The sequence below is a fragment of the Tachysurus vachellii genome, chromosome 17 (assembly GCF_030014155.1).
Source record: "Tachysurus vachellii isolate PV-2020 chromosome 17, HZAU_Pvac_v1, whole genome shotgun sequence".
NCBI lineage: Eukaryota > Metazoa > Chordata > Actinopteri > Siluriformes > Bagridae > Tachysurus > Tachysurus vachellii.
Window position 1 is genome coordinate 14,211,843 of NC_083476.1, and position 22,446 is coordinate 14,234,288.

Consider the following 22,446-nt stretch of genomic DNA (forward strand, 5'->3'; position numbering starts at 1 on the left):
TTAAATAAACCGCGGTGTTTCACCGTATTTGTCCGGGTTGGTACGCGCGCTCTGGATGAAAGTTTCCGGATGTCTTGCAAAATTCATTCTCTCTCTCTCTCGCTCTCTCTCTCTCTCTCTCTCTCTCTCGCTCTCTCTCTCTCTCTCTCGCTCTCTCTCTCTCTCTCTCTCTCTCTCTCTCTCTCTCGCTCTCTCTCTCCAAGTCAGTAGGTGGCGCTAACGCTACCACCAAAAACAGCGCCATCTCCCGTTTCCTGTTTTTATTCATCAGTTCTGTGTTCCGTGTTTCTGTAGTTCTGTATATTGTGTTTGGTCCTCGGTGTATTTATGAACACTAAAAGAGTTCTTCTCAGCTGTACTGTTATCTCACTACAGGACACTCGCTTTGTGTATCCGTGCTGTAAATTCTGTCTGTCCAGATTAACAGAGGAGTCTAATTTAAGGTAAATGTCTCTGTATCGTAGCTAAACTACTGCGTTTAGCTTCATTCCTCACAAACAATTCATGTTTCATGTCAGTTGTTGAATTCTGAAAGTATTTTGTCTCTCTGTATATCTGTCTGTCTGTCTGTCTCTCTATCTGTCTGTCTGTCTGTCTCTCTATCTGTCTGTCTGTCTGTCTCTCTATCTGTCTGTCTGTCTGTCTCTCTATCTGTCTGTCTGTCTGTCTCTCTATCTGTCTGTCTCTCTATCTATATCTGTTTATCTATCTGTGTCTATCTATCTGTCTATCTATCTATCTATCTATCTATCTATCTATCTATCTATCTATCTATCTATCAACTGCGTATCTCTTACAGAAGTCAGTGTCACAAGTGTGGCTTCACATGTGATACACAAAATGTGGACTATAGATTCAGACTGTCACTAAAAGTGTCTCGGGATACAAGTCTGTTTGGAGTGACGGTTTTTGGAGGTTGTCTGAATCCCTTTTTCGGTGTTACGGCTGGTGGTTTACAGAGGTACAATTTCTAAATGTTCTTTTTAAATTCACAGGATGTACATAATTCCCAGTGTATTTTATTTTCCACTTTTCTTTGTGCTTTCATTTTTCAGATTTTTAGAGTCAGAAAAGTTTGAAGGCCCACAGAGTTTACAACAACTACTAATCAAAGCCGTGGAGGATTGCTTCATTGGAAAATGTTTAGTTTTCGGTTTTAAGGTATGTTTGTCTATTCTGTATTTTCTTTACCCTTGTATTTTAGGTACGAAACAGCCCCGTTTATATCTCCTGTGACTGATTGGGATCAGATAGTAGTTGACTAACATGGGGGGTCAAAACAATATCTTGGTTTGGTTTAGTCAATTGTTTTAATTTTTTGTTTTTCAGCTTGCTGGCAGGGATGCAGAACGCTGTTTACTTGGTCAACATGCTGTTGAATCCATGCAGTTTGTGGCCTGTCAAGTCATTCCTCCTCATGGAGCTTTTCTTGGCGTCACTGTTTTTGCATACTTGCAAAGCCTTATGCAGGCAAATGCCCGGTCAGACTGTTCTCCAAAAGCTGGTGGTCAGTGGCAGCAGAAAGACTCTCTGATAAGCATCTTTGAGCACACTCTGCCTCTGTGTCAGGACCCGTGCTCTGTAAGCAGCAATGACAGCTTCACACTTCCACCTCCATGGCATTCAGTGTCAAACCTAGACTTATGCTTCTCTCCAGAGGAAACAAGAGGAAGCTCTTTAAAGGAAGTTTCAGTGGAAGGGGGAACAATGCAAAGTTCTAGTTTCTATCCCCTCAATCTTTCTGAATCAAAACAAACAGTGCATAACAGACTCTCTACCTCTCACAGGTGTCTGTTTAATGCCTCATTTATATCCCCCATAAAAACCAACCCCTGTGATCATGCATCAAAACACTTAAATCAGTGGGCTTCAAAAGACTTTCTCGGCCAGATAAATGCATCTATTCCTGAAGAGACGCTTTTCAATCACACCAGTTTTGCTTTAGATGATGCACCGTTGTCAGAAACGTTAAGAGATTTTGTCAGCACAGAGCTGCAGATTGGTAACCGAAAAGTATTTAGTTCCACCAGTGAAGGAGCTCGAGCCATCACTGAAAACAGTGTCCTCTTAGAAAACAACACAATTTCCACTGATATCTCAATAGTCCGATCACTGCACTCTTCCCGTCCTGTTCTCACACCATTGCGTGATGTTACCAATGGTGACAGGGCAACGGAAAGAAAGAATAGAAAGCGAAAATTGTTCTCAGTGTCTAAACATACGACAAAACCCTCTTGCGTTTCTAAGAGGTTGAGCTGTGACCTTAAGGATGTGGTCTCAAACACAAATGGGGGTACTCCTGTACTCCTGCAAGAAAATCAGTCCACTGGCTTTAAGGATTCTTATAATTGTTCATCAGACCTATTTCACCAAAGCAGCATGAACATTTCAGATGTGTCTGAGAACTCCTCTAACACTGATCCAAGAAAGCAAGACCAAGAAAATCTTGTGGATATCAAGTTTTCTGAGCCTAATATTTCGAGTTTCCAATTTGCTCCTTCTTTACAGTCAACTCCTATTGTGGATTCATCCATTCAGTGCACCTATAGAAAGCCCCATAAACTCAGCAAAAAATGGTCAGGTCTGCATTGGTCTAAGAAGAGTAGGACTCGAACAAGCCTTATTAGAGTTCTGCAAAACAACACTAATAACAGACAAGGGTTGCAGCTGGATAAATCTAAATTTAATCAAACTCGCTGTTCTGATTCTGCTCTCAAAACTTCTGAAAGTTCAGCAGGTGGCTCTGAGCCAAAAGTGGATGTGAAACACACACCTGGAGAATCTGCTCTACCCACTGCCCTTAATGACTGCTCCAGAGACCTTTTTGATCCTTCATTCTGAGTTATTTAATAATTCTGAAATCTAATCAATGCATCTTTTTGTGTGTATGAGCATGACCAATATTATTGAAGAGACTTTAAGGTTAAATACTGTTATTACAGGGCTGTCAAGTTTTGAAGACAGGCAACCCCCCTGTGAGAGAGAGAGAGAGAGAGATTATGACTGGTGTTGTTTGTTGCCTTTTTGGACTCCTTTATCATTTGTAATGTTTCTCCCATTTAAAACAGTTCGACTCAAGCCCAGACATTTTTAGGGTCATGATTGTTTCGTTTTGAGGTTTTGTTCAAACCGACCATCGAAAATACCCTCGCTAATGAATGTTTTTTTTTTCATTGGTTGTTGCGTTAAATCTTACCCAGATAGTTCTATTTTCTGATTGGCTATTGTGTAGCCTCCTTTTTTTGATTGGCTGATAAGTGTCAGGCTCAACTAAGCGGTGCGGACAGATACATTTTGGGTGCTGCGGCATTTTAAATATATGATAAATAGTCAAAAGGTTTTTCTGCGTGAGAAATACGATGTGTGGCGGAGAGCATGACAAAAGACCGAAATGAGTGACTGTCACTCTCACTGCGTGACACTTGACAGCCCTGGTTATTATGTCATTGATTTGTAACAGGTTATATATATTTGTTATGTTATATATACATGCCGTATATAGTGAAAATATATTCAGGGATTGTGACATTTTTCCTATGACAGACGCATAAATAATTATTTTATTCAATTTTTTGTAAAGTTTCTGAGTTATTCGTATTTCAGGAAAGTCCCCTGTTGATTTCAGATTTGTTGTTTATTTAAAAGTGAATATCAACTTCATTCATTCATTCATCTTCTACCGCTTATCCGAACTACCTCGGGTCACGGGGAGCCTGTGCCTATCTCAGGCGTCATTGGGCATCAAGGCAGGATACACCCTGGATGGAGTGCCAACCCATCACAGGGCACACACACACTCTCATTCACTCACGCAATAGGGACAATTTTCCAGAGATGCCAATCAACCTACCTACATGTCTTTGGACCGGGGGAGGAAACCGGAGTACCCGGAGGAAACCCCCGAGGCACGGGGAGAACATGCAAACTCCACACACACAAAGTGGAGGCGGGAATCGAACCCCGACCCTGGAGGTGTGAGGCGAACGTACTAAGCCACCGTGCCCCCCTGAATATCAACTTGACAGAAGCAAAATCCAATTCGTTGGTTATTATGCAAGTTTAATCTCTAGTGTTAAAATTTTGCTAATGCCTTTGCTAAAGTAATGCAAGTCTCCTTCAACACTGTGTGCGCAATGACAGCTGGGGAATGTTGAGCTCAATTTTATTAAAGCATAAAGTATATATGTAGTGTATCGATTTAAGTAGAATCACTAGCCCATGGATTCCTATCTTAAACCTATCTTTTTGTATAATGTACAAGTTTGATGCAATACAGATTTTGACAATAAAACAAAATTTCCATACCATGGAAGCTACTTCATAACAGGTTTAAGAGAAGTGTCTTTTTTTTTTAAATAATATTCTTCTGCTGTAATGATTAAAAATTATTAATATTATTCTTCTGCTGTTAAAAAGTTAGTAAGTATCGCTCATGGTTTATTCCAAGTCCCAGTGTGCAGGCTATGAGCTTGAAGCAGTGAGGCACGAGATGTCCTCGTAAGACATAACAGGATGAGTTATTTTAAATGTACCAAACAGTAACTGCTGTAATTGTTGATCTATTTTGAAACATTAGTGACACATCCACTGAAGTTCTTTTCAGAGCCCCGTTAATGGGAGAGATCAGGAAATAAATCATTTGATATGAATATAAGGAGTGAATTGAGAAGATGGATATAGTAACTCAAGTGTTAAAAACTAGATAATTAAAGACAGGTGATAGTCTTGGGCTGTTGTAGCTCATTTACCTCAAAGTTTGATGCTGTGTGCCTGTTGGGATGCTTTTCTGATTTCCACAGCTGATAAGAGTCATTATTTCAGTTACTGTATCCTTTCAACCAATCTGGCCATTTTCATCTGACCTCTCTTAACAATAAGGCATTTGCACCCACAGAACTGTCACTCACTCAGTGTATTTTGTATCATTCAATGTAATCTTAAGAGACTAAAATATTCCAGAGCAGCAATTTATAAAATGCTCAAAGCAGCTCTTCAGGTGCCAACAAGCATGTCACAAATAAATTTACATTTCCAGCATTTAGCAGATGCCCTTATCCAGAGCGGCTTACATTATCTCATGTTTATACAACTGAGCAATTGAGGGTTAAGGGCCTTACTCAGGGGCCCAACAGTGGCAGCTTGTGCCCCCATCCACCAGAAAGAACCGGGTGCTTGTTCAGAGCTAGTGATGGTGCTTGTTCAAAGTTGGTTCCACTGGCGAGCCTTCTAAGAACTGGTTTGCCTTTCCATGGGCTAGAGAGCCATCACACAGCCATGTCTTATGTCACTGTATGCAATGTTATACAGCAACGTTAGCACAGCAGCAGCAAACACAACATCAACAATGGCGGATGTTGCTTTACTGTTAATGCTCATGGCTTTGTGAACCTACATTGGCATCCAAACGCGGCCAATCCTGATTTAAAATGATATAAATATTGCACTAACTTTTGTCTTGTTGGTCACAGTAGCCCTGCCCCCAGTGGTTCTTAAGTCTAGACCAGTAACCTTTTGGTGCTACTTAAGTACCACTTTTCCTGGTTCAGAGCCGGTGCATTGGGTGTCGAAAAAGAAAGAACTGATTTTAAATTAGGCTCTGAACCAGCACTCAAACTGCCTCGGTGGAAAAGTGGCATATGTGGACCTGAGCTCGAAATCACAACCTTCAGATTAGTAGCCCAACACCTTAACCACTAGTCTACCACACGCTCAAAGACCACACAGGTCACATAATTTTCTTCATTCTAATGTTTGATGTGAATATTAGCCGAAGCTCTTGACTCTGTTAAACTTTTAATTTGTTCAACAGTCAGTATAGCAGGTGACAGCACACACACCGCTGACGTTCAGCGTGCGTAAACAGAGTGAACAACAAAGGTCAGAAAGGTCACGTGTGATCCAGAGAAAAGAACCGTGTGCAAGGCAAGACGCTGATTGGTTACTTGTTTCAAACGCAAACCGGAAGACTAAGGACGTAAGCCAATCAGAACGCGGTGACGTGTGATTCGTATGACGCAAACAACCGTCGAAGGAGGACGGACATTTTCTAGCGTCTGATTCTAACGAGCTGAAAGTAAAGAGAAGGAAATCGCGAGAGCTTCTGTTCAAGAAAAGGCTTTCGGAGAACGAAATGAACAGGATGAAGAATATGTAAACGGACTGTACCGAATTTTGTGCTTTTATATTAATTAAAAAAATCGGTCCAAACCGCTTTAGGTTAGAAAACACGACTTAAAGATGTCGGCCGACGCGGCGAGAGACGACGCCTGTCGGGAGTATCAGTCGTCTCTGGAAGACTTGACTTTCAACAGCAAACCGCACATCAACATGCTGACCATCCTCGCTGAAGAGAATCTGCAGTTCGCCGAGGACATCGTCGCTATAATTGAAGCACAAATTGCCAAGGTTTTTATGAAAAATAGCTTTTTTTTTTGTTTTGTTTTGTCACGTAGCAGCCATATTGTCCTCGTGAAATACAGCAGCACGCGCATGTGCAGAGTCAGCATGCGCGAGCGTGTTAAGGCCTTAATACACCAGAGCATTTTGTACATGTAACTGTCGTTAAATCATTCAACATCAACATTTTATTTATATTTATTTATAGAGATGTTTAGAGCTTTGTCGCAGAGCCGAATTCTGGCCGTCTGTTTTGCTTTGTGTTGCCTAGAGAACGTTAGCTAACTTTGTTTCACTGATTCGATCGATATCTAGGAAGCTAGTTTTTAAACTTAGATGTTTTTTCTTTAAGTTTTAACGACCCACATTGTACAAAATATCTCAATAAACATTGCAGTTTCGTTTTATATCATCTACTCGTAGATTCCACATTGTCTTGAGTGTGTTAAAAATCTGTGCCAGTTATTTATTTAAACACACGATGGCTAATTTGGCTAAACATAAAGAATGAACGCGTTTTTAATGTTTGTCTTTACGGCTCTAATAAATGTAATAACTGCTTAAATTGCATATAGGTTTATCCGAGATACAGTATTATAATTTTATATATATATATATATATATATATATATATATACACACACACACACACTTTATCTGTAAAAGAAGAAAACAGAAAAATTCAGTTTTACACAACGGTCAGGTTTGAGATGTAAATTGTTAACTGGTTTCAGTCAGTTTTGCATTTTAGATTTATACAAATATCCACCACATGTTGGAGATACTCAAGGGTGTGTACTGAGGTCTTGAGATCTTCATCTGTTCGACTGATCACTTCAACTAAATGGTTTTAATCCCCCCCCCCCCCCCCCCCAAAAAAAAAAAAAAAACAACAAAAAAAACAAACAAACAAAACAAAGCTGGATTACGAATCATGTCAGTTTGGATCTGATGTCTACTGGGAGCTCATACACTTTATTCTAGAGTTAAAAGTTTTGGCTGCAAAAAGTGTTTAATCCTTTTATTATAAAAGATTATAAGAGTATCTTTTAATAGCAGTTGGTATTTTGTTACTATCGAAAAACTGCTCACTGATCTAGAAAAGTTATTGGAGCCAGAAAGATAAATATCAAAAACAAACCCTATTTTTTTTATTTAATCCTAAAGTCTAAAAACAAGATTGATTCCCAATCCTTAATAGATGGTAATCTAATTTGATTATGTTCCCATTGTCTGCCAGAAAGCTGACAGTGTTGGTTATATAGCAGTTGGCAGCTGCTAGGCCCATATAGTCAGTCTGCCATTCTGTCTTCTCTTAATTACAGTGGATTTGTGGTTGATATTGTCATTGCTTTGGTCATCTGGATTATGCTTAGCACTGCACAATAACCAGTTATATTAGTGATATTAGGTACTACACTGGGTAGAGATGAGCAGAGGTGTGAGGTAAATTTCCTTTAGGAGAGAACAATAAAAGTTGCACTGTAACTACCGCTGTAAATGTAAGTGTTGCCATAATCGTCATCATGCTAATGATAGCTGTTATGCCATAGTCCTATGGTCGTAATTTTGGTGGTCCGTGAAAACGAGCTCCTTGCTATTCTTGTATTTACTAACTAATAAAGGGTTCATGGCGTGTTTAGATTTCTGAGTAATTTTTCTATATTGATTTTTTTCATTGTTAATAAATGCTACACAAATGTGACAATAAACTATATGAAATATGCTTTTGTCTTTCTTTACCAGTGTAATTTTTTGTGGGAACATCTGCCTATTCTTTTGAGTTTGTTTGTGTGAAATGGTCTTTCAATCAAACATTGCTTCAAATGTGTACAGTGTCTTTGCATAGTAACTCCATAATATAACCAAATGTTAATTATCCTTTAAACAAAGTTGCCAGCCATGTAGCCCTGGGAAGAAGGGCAAAAAATTCTAAGACAAACCCAACCCTACTTTAAAGGACAAACTCCAAACAACCTTTGGTTAAAAGTGCAGTGGACTTTTTTTCTATTTTTTTAAGCCAACTTTTAATCTTTTATTTGCTGCATCAAAAGGTGAATGGTCAATTGCAGAAATATTAAAATAAAATAAGACTGTGTATCCCTTTTTGCTTTTTTTTCCCTCCGTAAGACTTTAAAAGCAGCAGCCAAAATGTTTCTCAAATGATGACTCTAACAAATAACTAATAAAAATATGGACTATTGCATATCTTTTTGCCGTGGAATATCTGCACCGAAGATTCGTCATTGGAGCCTTTTTTGTTTTTTGGAAGAGGAATACAACTTTATTTCCCCTGTGTTTTCAGAATACATATATGGTGTTTTGAATGACCATATCCATGCAAGTATTCTCTTTTCAGCCCCCAACATTTTGTTTTTCCTCATCAACCAAGGGCTGGAACAATTGGAAGAAAACAATTGTTTTATTTTTTTCCATGAAATGCATTTTTGGGAAGCTGGAGGGACGTTTTTTTTCATCAACTTTTCCCCTTTTTAAACACCAAAGGACACAAGCTAATATCACACTGTAATTGACCGTTTGTCATGTTGTGTACTAAACTTGTGAGTTTTCTATCGCTGTAGGCGCCTCCTGCTGAGAAGCTTCCTGTTTTGTACTTAGTGGATTCCATAGTGAAGAATGTTGGCGGACAGTACCTTGAAGTGTTTTCTAAAAACCTAATCACATCCTTTATATGTGTTTTTGAGAAGGTACATAATTTTCCACTTATTACTACTTATGATGTTGCTGAACATTAAGCATCTAGTGCTTCCACTTTTTTTATGTATAGATACGTTTTCTGTACTGTTATTTTCTTAACTTGTGATGGTATGGTGGTGGTCATAGGTTTGCAAACTTCTTACTGCTGGAAAGATTAAGTCAGAATTAATCATTTTAGGACAGAGTTTCATATAGCTACTAAAAAACAGATGTCAGAGTACCTCTTTCTTCTGCCTTGCTTTAGGTGGATGAAAACACTAGAAAATGTCTCTTCAAATTGCGTTCCACCTGGGACGAGATTTTTTCCTTGAAGAAACTCTATGCTTTGGATGTGCGTGTGAACTCCGTAGATCCTGCTTGGCCCATTAAGCCTTTACCACCAAATGTAAATGCCAGTATTCATGTCAACCCCAAATTTTTAAAGCCGGTAAGCATGTGGAATGAGTAAACAGAAACTCGGTTCTTAAATTTTCAATCTAGGAAAGAAAAGCAGTTAACCATAATGTCTCTCTCTTTGTGTAGACTGAAGAAGTAGCTTCTCTTCCACCAGTCAGTGAGAAGAACTTGGAGGAGGAACAAATAATAAGACAGCAGTTGCTTGCCAAGCAAAAACAATTGTTAGAACTTCAGCAGAAGAAGATAGAGCTTGAACTTGAACAAACAAAAGCACAACTGGTAAGCCTTGTGTTGAATCAGAATTTTCATTCTTGTACTTTGGAAAACCATTCCAGCCTGCAAATGGGGGAAAAGCATTATGTTTTGAACTAAAGTGCCCATAATTATAAATCTCTACATTGAAGTATTTTTCTTTTTTTCTCAAGGCGGCCAGTACAAACCACCCACCCACCAGTGGTTCGGGACAGTTTGATCCACCAGCTGTGAGTCAGCCAGCTCCTGCACAACACAAGTCATGGCATCCACCACAATTAGACAAACCACCAAATAGAGATCCTAGATTAAACAGAGCTTCAGCCCCATCCTTAAATACAAAGGAGCAAGGAGCATTCAAGAAGGAGAGCCAAGTCACACCAACTGTTATCATTGCACCTGAAAAGAGAGTTCATGTACCCCTAGAAAGGCCCAGTAAGCTAATGAGAATACCAAAAAAAGATCCCTCTGCAACCGATGAAAAAGCAAAATCCAAGTCTGTGTCACCATTAAGCAAAGGAGTCCTTCATAAAAGCAAAGATTCTGAGCTTGAGCACCCAAAGACATTAGATGTTAATAAAAAGGACCCAAGGTTGCGAAAGCAGATGCATGAAAAGACGGATCCGAAAGAGGAAGAAGTCAAAGAAAAGAAAAGAGGCGTGGAGAGGAAAGAACGGGAAGCTGTTGGCAAAGGCACTGACCCACAGAGATCCATCATCTCCAGAGGCAAGTTACTAAATGGGTCTCTGAATAAGCATGAACGATTTGATACTTTTCCAAAGCAAGATATTAAAGTCAGTAAAACCAATATCAGGAAACGGTCTCGGTCCAGATCTCGTTCGCCACCTCAGCATTCTCCTAAACGAAAAGAGAGGCGGTCTCCGAAGAGAAGAACAAGGAGCATCACTCCACCTCTAAAATCGGGAAAAACTAGGCAGTTAAGCAAACATAATGAAGTCGATACTCCAGCAATTGTTAGGGAAGATCGGAGTGCACCAAAGAAGACCGTTTCTGAACTGAGGCGGTTAAAAAGACCGCTGGAAGATAGAACTTCTGAGCACAAAGATGTCCAGCCACAAAGAGCATCACCTGTAGAGCATAAAAGTGCTAAAGACTTGAAGAGATGGAGGAGTGGGTGGGAAGAAAATAAACCGTAAGTATATGACCCCACCCTACTTTTTTTTAATGGCATGAGTTTGGTATGACATTTGTAACAGCACAATTAAAGTAGTTTTTGTTCTTTTCATTTACAGTCTTAAACAACCTGACCCAGATCTCTCGCATGGCAAACCTGGGCCACAAAGGCATAAAGCTTGGAACAGCTATCAGAGACCTCCGACCCCACGGACACTGAAACAACATCGTCTGAGTGTCGATGCCAATTTACAGATTCCAGTCGCGCTTCATTCTGCTAGCAAGAGAGATCTTTTACGGAAGGTATAACAGAACAATCGAGTTTGCTAATTTATTTATTTTAAATAGGTTCCCTATTAGCAAAACATTGTTACTTGAAATTTGTTGTTTAAGGTAAAATTAAAGTTTTCCATATATTTATTTGTTTCTAATTGCTTTGTGTGACAATAGTAGTTTGTTGAATTGCTTTGTGTGACAATATTATGTTATGTAAGATTTCTGTTACTTTCTGCTGACACACTAAATGTACTCCACTCCACTTCTCCAAAGTCTCCTGATATGCATCTACAGCCATTTGTACAAAACCCATGTGCTTCCTGATCACATTTAAATCATAGTACAGCTTTTGTACTCGCTCACATTATTCAGCAGCAACTCTTGTATGTCGTCTTCTAGGCTCACCAGCGACTGGCTAAGGGCGAGTTAACCCAGGAAGACTTTCTTAACGTGGCCCATCAAATCAATCAAATATTTCAGTATCAAGAAGAAAAACAGCGCTCTGATTCTTGGGAGGGACCGAATGATGATGATGATGCATCCACAAAAAAGAAACCCCCTGGACATATGTCTGATGCTGAGCTCTCTTACTTGGAGCACAAATCAAAGCTGAAAAGAACACAGCTGCAACGCCCAGGTACTATACAACGTTTTCATATAGAACACTATGTATACTGTGTCTTAGTGGGTTATGTGTAATGATGCTAGCATTTTGCCAAAAAAAAAAAAAAAAAAACTCTTATCACTAGACGTCAAATTCTTTTGAATGATTTTACATTTTGAATCGGCGTGTAACAATGTTTGTGTCTCAGTTGTGTGTGACATTGCAGGGTGTTTGTTATTAATGTTTACCTTTTGTTTTCTGGCCCTTACAGTACACCAGAGCTCACCTTTGAGAGAGATTGTGCAACACCATAGGCCTCAACAAGAGCATGAGGATCCATTCACCTCAGATGCACTCAAAAAGGGAATTGAAGCCTTTAAAACATTCTCAGGGCCTGATGACCTTAGAAGAAATGACAGGCTATCATCTCAAACAGGACCCCCTTTTAGAAATTCCCCAAGTCCAGCTGGTTGTGATGTAAACACTGTGAAATCTTCAAGTCTGCCATTTGAAGGATCAGCTATATCCATGGATATGGATCAACTTGAGGACGGAGATATCAGTCCAAGGTTCGAAAGTCCTAACAGTGTTCACTCTGATGCAGGTCCAGACAATGATGCCCCACTTGGTTTAGATGCTCCTTCAAGGCATGAAATGCTGCCAGGACCAGGAAGAGTTGTCCGAAACCTTAATGAATCTCCTGGCCAAACACCACCTCATGTTTCTGATGCAACTAATACACAGGTGAATATGACAAGACATGACAGTGCAAATGTCCCAGCACGATTTGAGGGCCATATGAGTTCCCATTCTCAGTTTGAAGGAACACATGGCCTTATGGGACAGACACGGTCAGAGGGTCCATCCAGACCTCATCCTCCTGGGAGATATGAGGGAAATGCCGGTCCAGGGAGATACGATGGGCCTGGTGCTCATGGTCCAGCTAGGTTTGAGGGGCATGGCCGATATGATGGTCCTGGACCACATAGGTTTGAAAGACCCCCATTGTTGAAAGGGCCTGGAAGATATGATAACCAGTCAGTGCCACATGGACCAATGAGGTTCACAGAGCCTCATGGGCGATTTGAAGGGCCGGGTCGTTTTGATGGTCCGTTGGGACATCAAGGACCTGGAAGATTTGATGGCCCAGGACCCATGCGTTACAGCAGCGCAATGCAGTCAAATAGATTTGATGGCCCCGCCAGGTTTGATAATCCACATATGCCACAAGGCCCTCCTGGAGGATTTGATGGCCCAATGAGGTATCCTTCTGGAATGGTGAATTACGAGGGACCAAGGAGACATGAAGGGCCAGGCAATCAGTCAGGCCTGATGCGCTTTGACAATTCTGCACAACCAGCACCCATGAGATTTGAAGGACAGCCCTCTGGCATGCCCAGATTTGACTCTGTTCCACAGAGTACTCCACGGTTCCGTGGACCTCCAAACATGCAAAACTCATATAGACCACAAGGGCAGATGATGATTGATCAGTCTCAGAATCAGGGTCCAATTTTAAATTCAGGTGTTCCACCCCACAATTATACCATGGGAGCAACTAATGCATTTGATGGACAACCACTGCCGTTTCACGTGCAGCAAAACGTCGCACAGGGGGCCAGCTTTAATGTGCCAGAACCCACACCATCAGGATTTCAGAATTCATATGGGCCTGTTGCTCCATTTCCTGGTGCTGCTCCTGCAAACCACCCTCAGACTGTGAGTACCAAAAATTATAGCTGGAGTCAAACTATTCTAAGGTTGAATGTGGATGGCTTTTAATGCTTGTGATGAAAACTGATTAAGATTTATTTATTTTATTTTATTTTATTTTTAGATGCCTGTTATGCCTGCTCCAATTCAGAATTTTGGACCACAAAACCCAGCACCTTTCAACCCACCTGGTAAGATTTTTTTGAACAAACTTATTGGCTTGTCTTATAGGTTAGTGATTTGAGAAGAAGACTTATGAGATGTCTGTCTTTTTTTATGTCAGGTTCCCAGTTTGTACAGCCTGAGAGTCACCTTGGCCAAATGGATGTTAACGACTTGATGGCAAAACTGATAGACTTTGGAATAATCAAGCGAACACAAACGGATTCAAGCAGTGGTAGGCACCTTAATTTTGGTTGATTTGTTTGTAAATATAAAAACTGTTATGATGTAGACAGATTTCAATGATTCATAGATCCGTATATTCCTAGAGCTTTCACAACATATTTGTGTTTAAAATTAAACGTGTCATTTCTGTTTTCTAAAATTAGTGCATCTTGCGTTTATCAGATTATTTTGGACATGTAAACATATAAAGAAAATGTTCCTTGCTCCATTTCAGAGTCCACATCTGTGACTCCATCTCAAAGTGTACCAGAAGAAGAGGAACCAGAGGAGGAGGAACAGGAGGAGGATGACACTGTCCCTGACATGACCGGCTTTGTTGTAGACGACATGAAACAGTACGTGTTCTCCAATTAGGTATCTTTAGGTTTACATTTTTTCTGAGTTTTAAAACTGTATTTGGTTCTCACTTAACAGGAGACATGAAATTGTCATCACCAAACTGTACACTGGAATCCAGTGCTACTCCTGTGGGATGCGCTTTACTGCGTCTCAGACGGATATTTACGCTGATCACTTGGATTGGCACTACAGACAAAACCGCTCAGAGAAGGACATCAGTAGGAAAGTAACACACAGGCGGTGGTACTACAGTCTCACAGTAAGCCCAAAATACACTTTATGTACATTTGCCATTAAGGCATTTATATTTTTTTAAAATCCTATACAATGTTGTATTGGCAGGGTCACTAAGATTTTACTGACCTGTGCACTTCTACGCTGGCACGGTTTAGTTCCTTAAGACATGTTCATAGGAATGAACCCCAATGACGTTACTTAAAGCAAGTTGCTCTGTTTTTAGGACTGGATTGAATTTGAAGAAATTGCTGATCTTGAGGAGAGGGCAAAAAGCCAGTTTTTTGAAAAAGTTCATGAGGAGGTTGTACAGAAAAACCAGGAAGCAGCCAAGGAGAGAGAATTCCAAAGTGTGAAGGCTGCTGCAGATGTTGTTCATGAAGTAAGAATGCATATTAAAGCTGAAACCCTAACACCTTACCCCTACCTCCCTCCAACTCTTGCTGCATTTTCTGTTCCTTTCTTGGATTTTGTGCAAAGGTTGATCATATTGTCAGGATATTGTCAGTAGTACCAGCTGCATAGATTAATCCTGTAAATGCGTTAATTGCAATGCATATAAATGTGTTCTCTCATTCTGTGTCTGCCCCCAGTCTTGTGAGATCTGCCAAGAGCAGTTCGAGATGTACTGGGAAGAAGACGAGGAGGAATGGCATCTGAAGAATGCCATCAGAGTTGATGAAAAGGTATGAAATTCTATGCACATGTTCATTATCAGGGTTTTGTCTGATACCGTGTGCAGACAGCACACTCATGATTCACTCTTTTCTTTCAGACATACCATCCCTTGTGTTATGAAGACTACAGAAATGTAAGTGTCACAACTTTTAATGAGTTAAAACTCTGGAAATTTGGGATAAATTGAGTTCAGACTTTGGACACTAGTAGTGTTATAATTGACAGACTCATAAATTTGCATATTTGTTATGTCATGCTTAAATATTTGAGCCAGTCAATCAGTCGAACCCTAATAGAAGTGGAGGATGATACTGCGATGATGTACAGTTTTTGAAAAGTAATTTTATGAGTCTATGTATCTAAAGACAAATCAATGTAGAATAAGAAGAAATGAAACTACTAGAAAAAAAAAGAAATCTATATTTAATTATATTTTACAATTTTAAAGATTCAAAACAGAAAACATCAAATCAGCCGTTTTGGGACTTTGTCCCAAAGTCCCGAAGCATCATGTCTTGGGCCATATTTTAGTGAGTGGTGAACTTTACCCAGTTTAAACGTTAAACATTAGTGTCTGGTTTCCTGAGACAAGTAAAGCTAGTAGTATAACCAGTAATAAGTCTGTCTAGATCAATTCCCATTCAGGTCTACATCCAATTCTGTAACAGACTTGCTGTTGTGGTTGAGGACACATCAGGACTGTCTTCTTTAATCTAGAATAAAACTCACCATGGAGCTGAACACTGACTTCAGCTAGACAGCTATCTTAGTGATTAACTTAGTGATGGTTATTTATTTGTGCCCCTACCTAAGTTGGTGGTTGAACTTTGGCAGGTTTTATATGGAACTGAAACTGGGTCACTGACAGCAAGGTCAAATATCTTAACTAGATTTTATTTAATAGCATTCTGTTTGAAACGTATTTAGTTTATTTGAAGCGTACAAATTAGTAACATTAATACTTGTAGGTCATATACTGGAAAGGGGCAGGTTTTTTGGATGAAAATACATTTCTACTTTAAACTTGCTCTTTTACACAGTTGCTTATAGAAAATATGAATCAGACAGCCTATGTGTGTATATATTTGTGGTTGTGAAAAAGCTGTTGTGGACCTGCTCACAGTCTCCAGTGCTGAAGTAAAGAAGAATAAATTTCTTTTTGTATTTTGTTCTTATTTCAAAACACTTCTTTTTTTCTCTCTTACATAAACTCTGTAGACATCTTCCTTTGTGGATTCCACCCCATCTCCCAATAAGATGCTCACAGAAAACCCTTTAAATGTTTTCTTAAAACAAGAGAGGGAAGGTGAGGTGTCATGCTCCAGTATTAAAGAAGAGCCATCTGAAGGAGACACAGAGGCTGTAACGGTAAAACAGGAGGTTCAGGATGAGTCGTAAAGAGGGTCACAAACAATTAGTGCAATTCTGTTTTAAACCGGGCTGCTGCTGCTTTAAGACCTCCTTCTCTCGTCATTACTTGAGTTTCTGTAAAACTATTTTTATACAGGATGGCTCTGAGGCAGGGTCCTCAGCTATGCATACATTTAAATACATTTTTGTATTTGTAACTGCCTGCAATTTTCAGGTGTTTTTTTGCTGTGTGAATGCCAAGTGAAATGTACTTTAAAAATATGTATGTTGGGGGTAAATGTGTGTATAATTTAATTTATAAATAAAGAAATATTTTTGGTATTTGTTGTGTAATATTGAGAATCTAAAACATTCGGTTTAAATCCTCCAAGAATTTTCGTTTTTCTTAATGAGACATTTGTACAGAAATTTTGAGACTTGAAGAGCAATGACGGACTAGATTCACAGACATGTCGAGAGTTCTATAATCCTTAATTTCAGTCGTTAGTAAATTTCTTCAAGTCAGAGTTTCAGTTATAAAGGATAAAGATGGATCCAACTTTCTCCCCATCTTTCATCTAAATGTGTAAATAAATGCGTGTCAAGCCCATTGAGTTTACTAATGTTTTTGGTTATGGTTAATAAAAATGTGTTTAGTTTAATAAGCGGGGGAAAAAAAGAAAAATAAATAATTTTTGCAGAAATTTGAGGTTTGCTTGACATACTGAATATTCAATAAAGTGAATCATCATTTAAAAAATAGTGTCTGTGTGTGGCAAGTGTTTGTGTGCTTTTTGAAATGTTTATCCTAAATAAAATTTAGTGTTTAATGATACCTGGCTCATGAAGTCCTTTTATTCTTTTCTTTTCATGTGTTGTGGCAACAAACTGAGACAGCTGTGTATTTATTTTTAGAGTTCTAAATTTCAATTCAGCTGTCTGATATCAACGCAAAAAAAGCCTTTGTGTATGTTGGTGGGTCTCAAGCTGTAATCATTAAAATGCAAACTACAATAAGAGTAAATGTCATGTACACCTTTCAGAGCAGGTCAGTGGTCAGCATTATGGTTGTGTATCTGAACAAATGAATATGTTCCAATATGATTTGGTAGCTTATTTTGTTCGGATTCAAAAGTTACTGAGGGGCAAAATTTGTTTTGGGGAACATTATTAATATAGTTAACTCTGGATTTATAAATTAGAGATGATCTATTTTAAGGATTAGAGTTACAGACAAATCACACGAATTACTGCCATTCACCTGTACTTTAATCGTTTCTAATCAGTTTGATTGTTGCCTCAATTCATTTCAATTAAATGTATGCGTCAATCCTAATTAACTGATCATTGCACATTTATTTATTGCCAATAATTTATTGTGTAAATTTTCAATTAAAATCACCAGGTAAAATAATACAAGGAAGACACGCTGATTTAACCGATTTTGCTTACCAAAATGGACTCATTTTACATGACCAAATATAACATAAAAGCCATTTATTTTAATTCCATGATCTGTAGACACCAAGGCCAACTGCCAAACAGGAGAAGATGCACACTGTGGAAAGATACCAAGAGAGATATTAGTATTTTGTGATTGATAAATTCAGTAACACAGTCGAGGTCATACGTTTCCATACAATCTGCAGAATGTTATTCATATATTTAATTATTTTGTCTTCTCTGAAACTTAACTATCATATGTAGCTTCTTGTACTAAAAGAAATGAGATTGTGCAAAATAATATATTTACACCCCCTGTCTCTTAATGTGTCATCTTGCCTTCTTGAGCGTCAGTGAATGTTTGCAGCTTTTGTAATAGTTGTGTACGAGTCCCTCAGTTGTCCTTCGACTCATGAACGAGACACAAAATATAAAAATACAACTATGGAAACACCACACGGTATTAAAAATGAAGTGTATGGAAACTTTTAAACTGGATCATTTATTGTGTCTTGTGGACTAATTGTGTTATGTGAAACAGCATATTCAGTTCAGAACTCAATAAACATGCAATTTTTATCATCTTTCTTCTGCTTTTGTTTTTTATACATATATTAGAATATTTGCACATTCCACAAGGCCTATGTAAACTTATGACCTCAAAATGACACGTGTCTAATCTCGGCGTACCTGCGAGATATCGGATCGTCTGGAGCTTCAGTGATTCCAGGAGTGTTTTCAGTGAAGCCACTTCGACGTCTATTTTCTTAGTGGTTTCAATTGAGCTGGATTCGATTTCAGCATTCTAAACATTACAAAAAAGATATTTCAGCCTAAATATCTGATTTATTACTTTTCATGAGCAACTTTTTAAAATAATAACAACCTACTTTTTGGTGAAACTCAGAGCTGACCTCCATCAGTTTTTTCTCATGCTCTGTAAACTGATGCATATGAAACGGATTCAAAGTTTGGGTATAAAGATGGTACAAGCTTCTCATTATGCTTTTTACAAACCAGGATACATAACCAAAGATGGTGACCTACCATGTCGATTACTCGACTTCGCTCAAGATTAATATCCAACTTTGTGTCTGCTCTGATTTTTTGACTTTCCTCCTTCAATCAAAAGACGCAATGTTAAACATCGATGTGACTTTAATAACGGTTGTGAAAAATATCAGACTAAAAACTACATTACTCGTTCAGGAAGAAAAGCCTTTACTTACAAGCAATCTGTTCTTGATCTGCTCAAGTTCAGTCTTCATTTTCTAAAACAGAGAAGAATTGAGTTTTAACTCGTACAAAAACAAAACAAAAAAACTTTTTGTGTATCAGAAACACAATTGATTATCCAAAGGCATGTTTTCAAGCGAATTCTGGACTGGAGTATCAAGGCCAAAAACTAAGGCTAAAGTTTCTAGCTTGAAAAGGTTTAGGAAAAACCCAAAGCTCAGGAAGAACTTCAAGCTTTTCATACATGGCAGAGATGTGAATCAAGCCCCCAAAACTTGAGGTGCAAAGCAAACATACAACCCATGCATCCCTTATTGGCTAAGGAGAGAGTTTAATAAGCATAATAAAAGCAGTCAATCAGCATAAAGCTGTCTTTCACATTAAGATTAAGTTGTTAGACAGCTACCCTACATACCATAGAGAGATGAACTGAAGTCTAATGAGTTCAGGGCAGAATATTTAAATGGGCATTTTCCTCACTTTTCTCTGTTAGAGTTAACCAGTATTTTAAATGCAATAACAACGTCGTAAAAACGTGAAAATCGTTTTCCAAACTGCTACACATGTATATTGGCTGTTTGTTTATACTTCTATATACACATTGACGTCTAAAACTCTACTACCTCTCCAGTCAATTTCTTATAAAGAAGTAATGTATATATAATGATTTTATTTCCAAAAGACCTGCAAGTAACATACTGCGTTTTCCGATCTCAAGTTGGCAAATTCACTTTTCTCCAGAATAACCATGTCCTTCCTAATGGAATCCAGATGAGCCATAATTTGCTGGAGAGCAATCTCCTGCAACAGAAATGCCAGTGAAGAAAATCTGCACTGGTATTTTATGTAGGTTTACAGCATTTTCTTGGTTGATTCTTTACCTGATGAGCTCCTGTTACCATGTCCCTGTACACAATGTCCATGTTGGCTGTTGTGAGAGTGACCAGCGCACTGACAATCAACTCTGCCTGCTTCTTTTCAAACCCTACACAAAATGGAGCTTGTGGTGTTAAACAACACACAAACCTAGCATGCAGCTTCTTCAGAACTCTCCTTATTTCTGGAGCAATTTAACAGAAATCATAAAAGCAGATCATTAGAACCTGGATCAGCACATGCTAGAGGGGTTCTCAATAAGTCAATTTAATTATACCGAATTTTAATATTATTGCTTCACTGAAAGCTTGAGTTCATTATAGCAAAACAAAATAATAACAAAAGAGACCCAGTAAAACAGATGACAGACTGACTGTAAAAAGTCCTGCATTGAATTTAATTTCACACAAAAAAACCAGGCACTAAATGACTTCTCCATGACAATGTTACACTCCTTGGGGGTTTTAAGGAACTCTGAAGGGCTCTTTAGATTTGTCCCTTTGGCGGAATCATTAATGGTTTGTGGGAAGTGGTAGCTCAGTGATTAAGGTGATGGACTACTGATTAGAGGGTTGTGTGTTCAAATCCCAGCACCACCACGTTGCCACTGCTGGGTCCATAAGCGAGGCCAATCAGTAGAGGTTACTCTGGGTTAGAGTGTATGCTGTAAATATTTAATACAGAACCCTAAAACAGATGTCTAATAGAACCTAAACCCTTTGCCAGAAAAACTATGAAAGGTAACTGTGTAACAATTATTACAGTCCATAAGGGTCACCCCAGACAGAAGCTACATGTTCGGTACAGCTTATTCTACACGTGGTCACAGAGAACTTGGAGTCTTTCCAGAGGCCTCTGGGCACAAGGCAGGAAAGGCACTGGAGCGGGTGCCAGAATCACCTCAGATAAAAGGAAGAACATGCAAACTCCACACAAAATCAATCCCCCGGTCGTGGCAAAGCAAGACAAACATGCTAACCACTCAGCCACCGTTTCAAGGGGGGCTTCAACAGCTATATTACTATTAAATTATTATTATTATTATTATTATTATTAGTAGTAGTAGTAGTAGTAGTAGTAGTAGTAAAATGAAGCACAATGGCACAAGTAGAACTGCAGGTTTCACAGCTCCAGAGACTTCTGTTTTATCCTGAGCTTGGGTTATTTTCTGTGTGAAGTATAGTTTAGCCCTCACGTGTCCATGTGAGGGATCTTCTGGGGGTTTTCTACGCTTTCCACCAACCTCACGGAGATGACTCGAATTCTCTAGGTGTGAGTACTCGTGATGCCGCAGGGTCCCAGGACAGACCTGGATTCACTGGAACTCTGACCATGATAAAGTGTTACTGATGATGAATGAAGGACTCATTTGGCTCAGCAAATGAAATGACAGAAACCCCATCACTATATTCTGTATTTTTGTCCAGCTTAACATGGTTTTTCATGGGTTTGTTAATACTTTGGGTCATGCATCTAACTTTCTAAGGGGTTCACAAACATCTAAGCAACACTGTACCGTTTGATTCCAGCTCTTTGACCAGAGCATGACTGTCGAAGGTCAGTTTTCTTTGCTCCAGTGGAGTCAGTTCCACTTTCCTGACATCATACGGCCTTCTACTGGCAGTCACGTGTAACCCTGATTAAAAATACAGCTAGCTCAAGCAACAAACAAACAAACAAACAAACAAACAAAGATAAAAACATGTACTGAACCTCTAGAAAGGCAGGAGGATGTCGGAATGACCCAGTGAACAGATCCGACATGCTGTCTGATCTGAACAGCAGAGTATCTGAGTAAAAACAATCCCAGATACATGATTCAAAACTATCTGATTATTTATGAGGTTAAAAAAACAACTATAATTACAATAATTAAGCTTGTCAACATTAAATTGCATGGAAATTACAAAAAAAAAACCCTCAAATATATTTTCACTTTTCTAACAAGTACTAAATATATTAAAGTACTAAATATATTAAAAAGTAAAGATACTAAAGTCTAACTTAAAAGGCATCAGTAGAATTTAACAGCGAGTTACAACACTTTGTTTTATCGGTTTCATTCTAAATCACATCATGCTTCCTTCATAGTCTAAAAGCATTGTTTCTTTCAGAAGAATCGACTCCTTATTATCCAAAGCAAAGTATCGGAGAGTCGATTCTTTCGAAAGCCAAAAAAAGCCACTGTTTGTTACAGAAAGCTTTAGAATCGACTCCTTATCATCCACAGCAAAGAATCGGAGAGTCGATTCTTTTGAAAGGGAAAAAATAGTCACTGTTTGTAACAGAAAGCTTTGGTATCGACTCCTTATCCTTATCGACTCCTAAATCTTTCTGTAACACACAGTGACTATTTGTGGCTGTAAATTTATTGTACACCTAAATAATGTTTT

The 22,446-nt window shown here is 38.8% G+C and overlaps 3 protein-coding genes across 4 annotated transcripts; 2 read left to right on the plus strand and 1 right to left on the minus strand.

Moving 5' to 3' along the window:
* Nucleotides 1-262: 262 nt before the first annotated feature.
* ddias (DNA damage-induced apoptosis suppressor) lies at nt 263-4,326 on the plus strand. Its single transcript, XM_060891352.1, has 4 exons — nt 263-443; nt 800-961; nt 1,056-1,161; nt 1,330-4,326. Exons 1-4 carry the CDS (start codon nt 328-330, stop codon nt 2,839-2,841), a joined length of 1,896 nt encoding a protein of 631 aa, XP_060747335.1. The 5' UTR covers nt 263-327; the 3' UTR covers nt 2,842-4,326.
* Nucleotides 4,327-5,999: 1,673 nt separating this feature from the next.
* Nucleotides 6,000-17,325, plus strand: pcf11 (PCF11 cleavage and polyadenylation factor subunit). Its single transcript, XM_060891320.1, has 16 exons — nt 6,000-6,405; nt 8,979-9,104; nt 9,359-9,541; nt 9,637-9,789; nt 9,936-10,915; nt 11,016-11,199; nt 11,572-11,809; nt 12,048-13,495; nt 13,614-13,680; nt 13,773-13,886; nt 14,112-14,232; nt 14,312-14,495; nt 14,697-14,852; nt 15,064-15,156; nt 15,246-15,281; nt 16,367-17,325. The coding sequence occupies exons 1-16, from the start codon at nt 6,238-6,240 to the stop codon at nt 16,544-16,546; spliced, it is 4,431 nt and encodes a 1,476-aa protein (XP_060747303.1). The 5' UTR covers nt 6,000-6,237; the 3' UTR covers nt 16,547-17,325.
* A 655-nt stretch (nt 17,326-17,980) lies between these two features.
* Nucleotides 17,981-22,145, minus strand: ccdc90b (coiled-coil domain containing 90B). 2 transcript variants are annotated; one of them, XM_060891331.1, is made up of 9 exons: nt 21,767-22,145; nt 21,570-21,689; nt 20,059-20,162; nt 19,862-19,978; nt 19,171-19,212; nt 18,989-19,060; nt 18,832-18,885; nt 18,632-18,746; nt 17,981-18,056 (listed from the first exon to the last, which is right to left on the minus strand). In XM_060891331.1, the coding sequence occupies exons 1-9, from the start codon at nt 21,867-21,869 to the stop codon at nt 18,001-18,003; spliced, it is 783 nt and encodes a 260-aa protein (XP_060747314.1). In that variant the 5' UTR covers nt 21,870-22,145; the 3' UTR covers nt 17,981-18,000. The 2 variants fall into 2 exon arrangements, with proteins under 2 accessions (XP_060747314.1, XP_060747315.1); XM_060891332.1 differs by having other exon boundaries at nt 19,877-19,978; nt 21,767-22,140.
* Between the last annotated feature and the right edge of the window lie 301 nt (nt 22,146-22,446).

Bases quoted from the DNA above. Each gene is read 5' to 3' on its own strand.
- ddias (XM_060891352.1), top strand. From the start codon at position 328: ATGAACACTAAAAGAGTTCTTCTCAGCTGTACTGTTATCTCACTACAG. The intron at 962-1,055 runs GTACAATTTCTA...TTCATTTTTCAG, and splicing joins ACGGCTGGTGGTTTACAGAG to ATTTTTAGAGTCAGAAAAGT. The intron at 1,162-1,329 runs GTATGTTTGTCT...TTTGTTTTTCAG, and splicing joins GTTTAGTTTTCGGTTTTAAG to CTTGCTGGCAGGGATGCAGA.
- pcf11 (XM_060891320.1), top strand. From the start codon at position 6,238: ATGTCGGCCGACGCGGCGAGAGACGACGCCTGTCGGGAGTATCAGTCG. The intron at 9,790-9,935 runs GTAAGCCTTGTG...TTTTTTCTCAAG, and splicing joins AACAAACAAAAGCACAACTG to GCGGCCAGTACAAACCACCC. The intron at 15,157-15,245 runs GTATGAAATTCT...CTTTTCTTTCAG, and splicing joins CCATCAGAGTTGATGAAAAG to ACATACCATCCCTTGTGTTA.
- ccdc90b (XM_060891331.1), bottom strand. From the start codon at position 21,869: ATGTATCTGGGATTGTTTTTACTCAGATACTCTGCTGTTCAGATCAGA. The intron at 21,690-21,766 runs GTTCAGTACATG...ATTTTTAATCAG, and splicing joins ATCCTCCTGCCTTTCTAGAG to GGTTACACGTGACTGCCAGT. The intron at 19,979-20,058 runs GTAAAGAATCAA...TTTCTGTTGCAG, and splicing joins TGGTAACAGGAGCTCATCAG to GAGATTGCTCTCCAGCAAAT.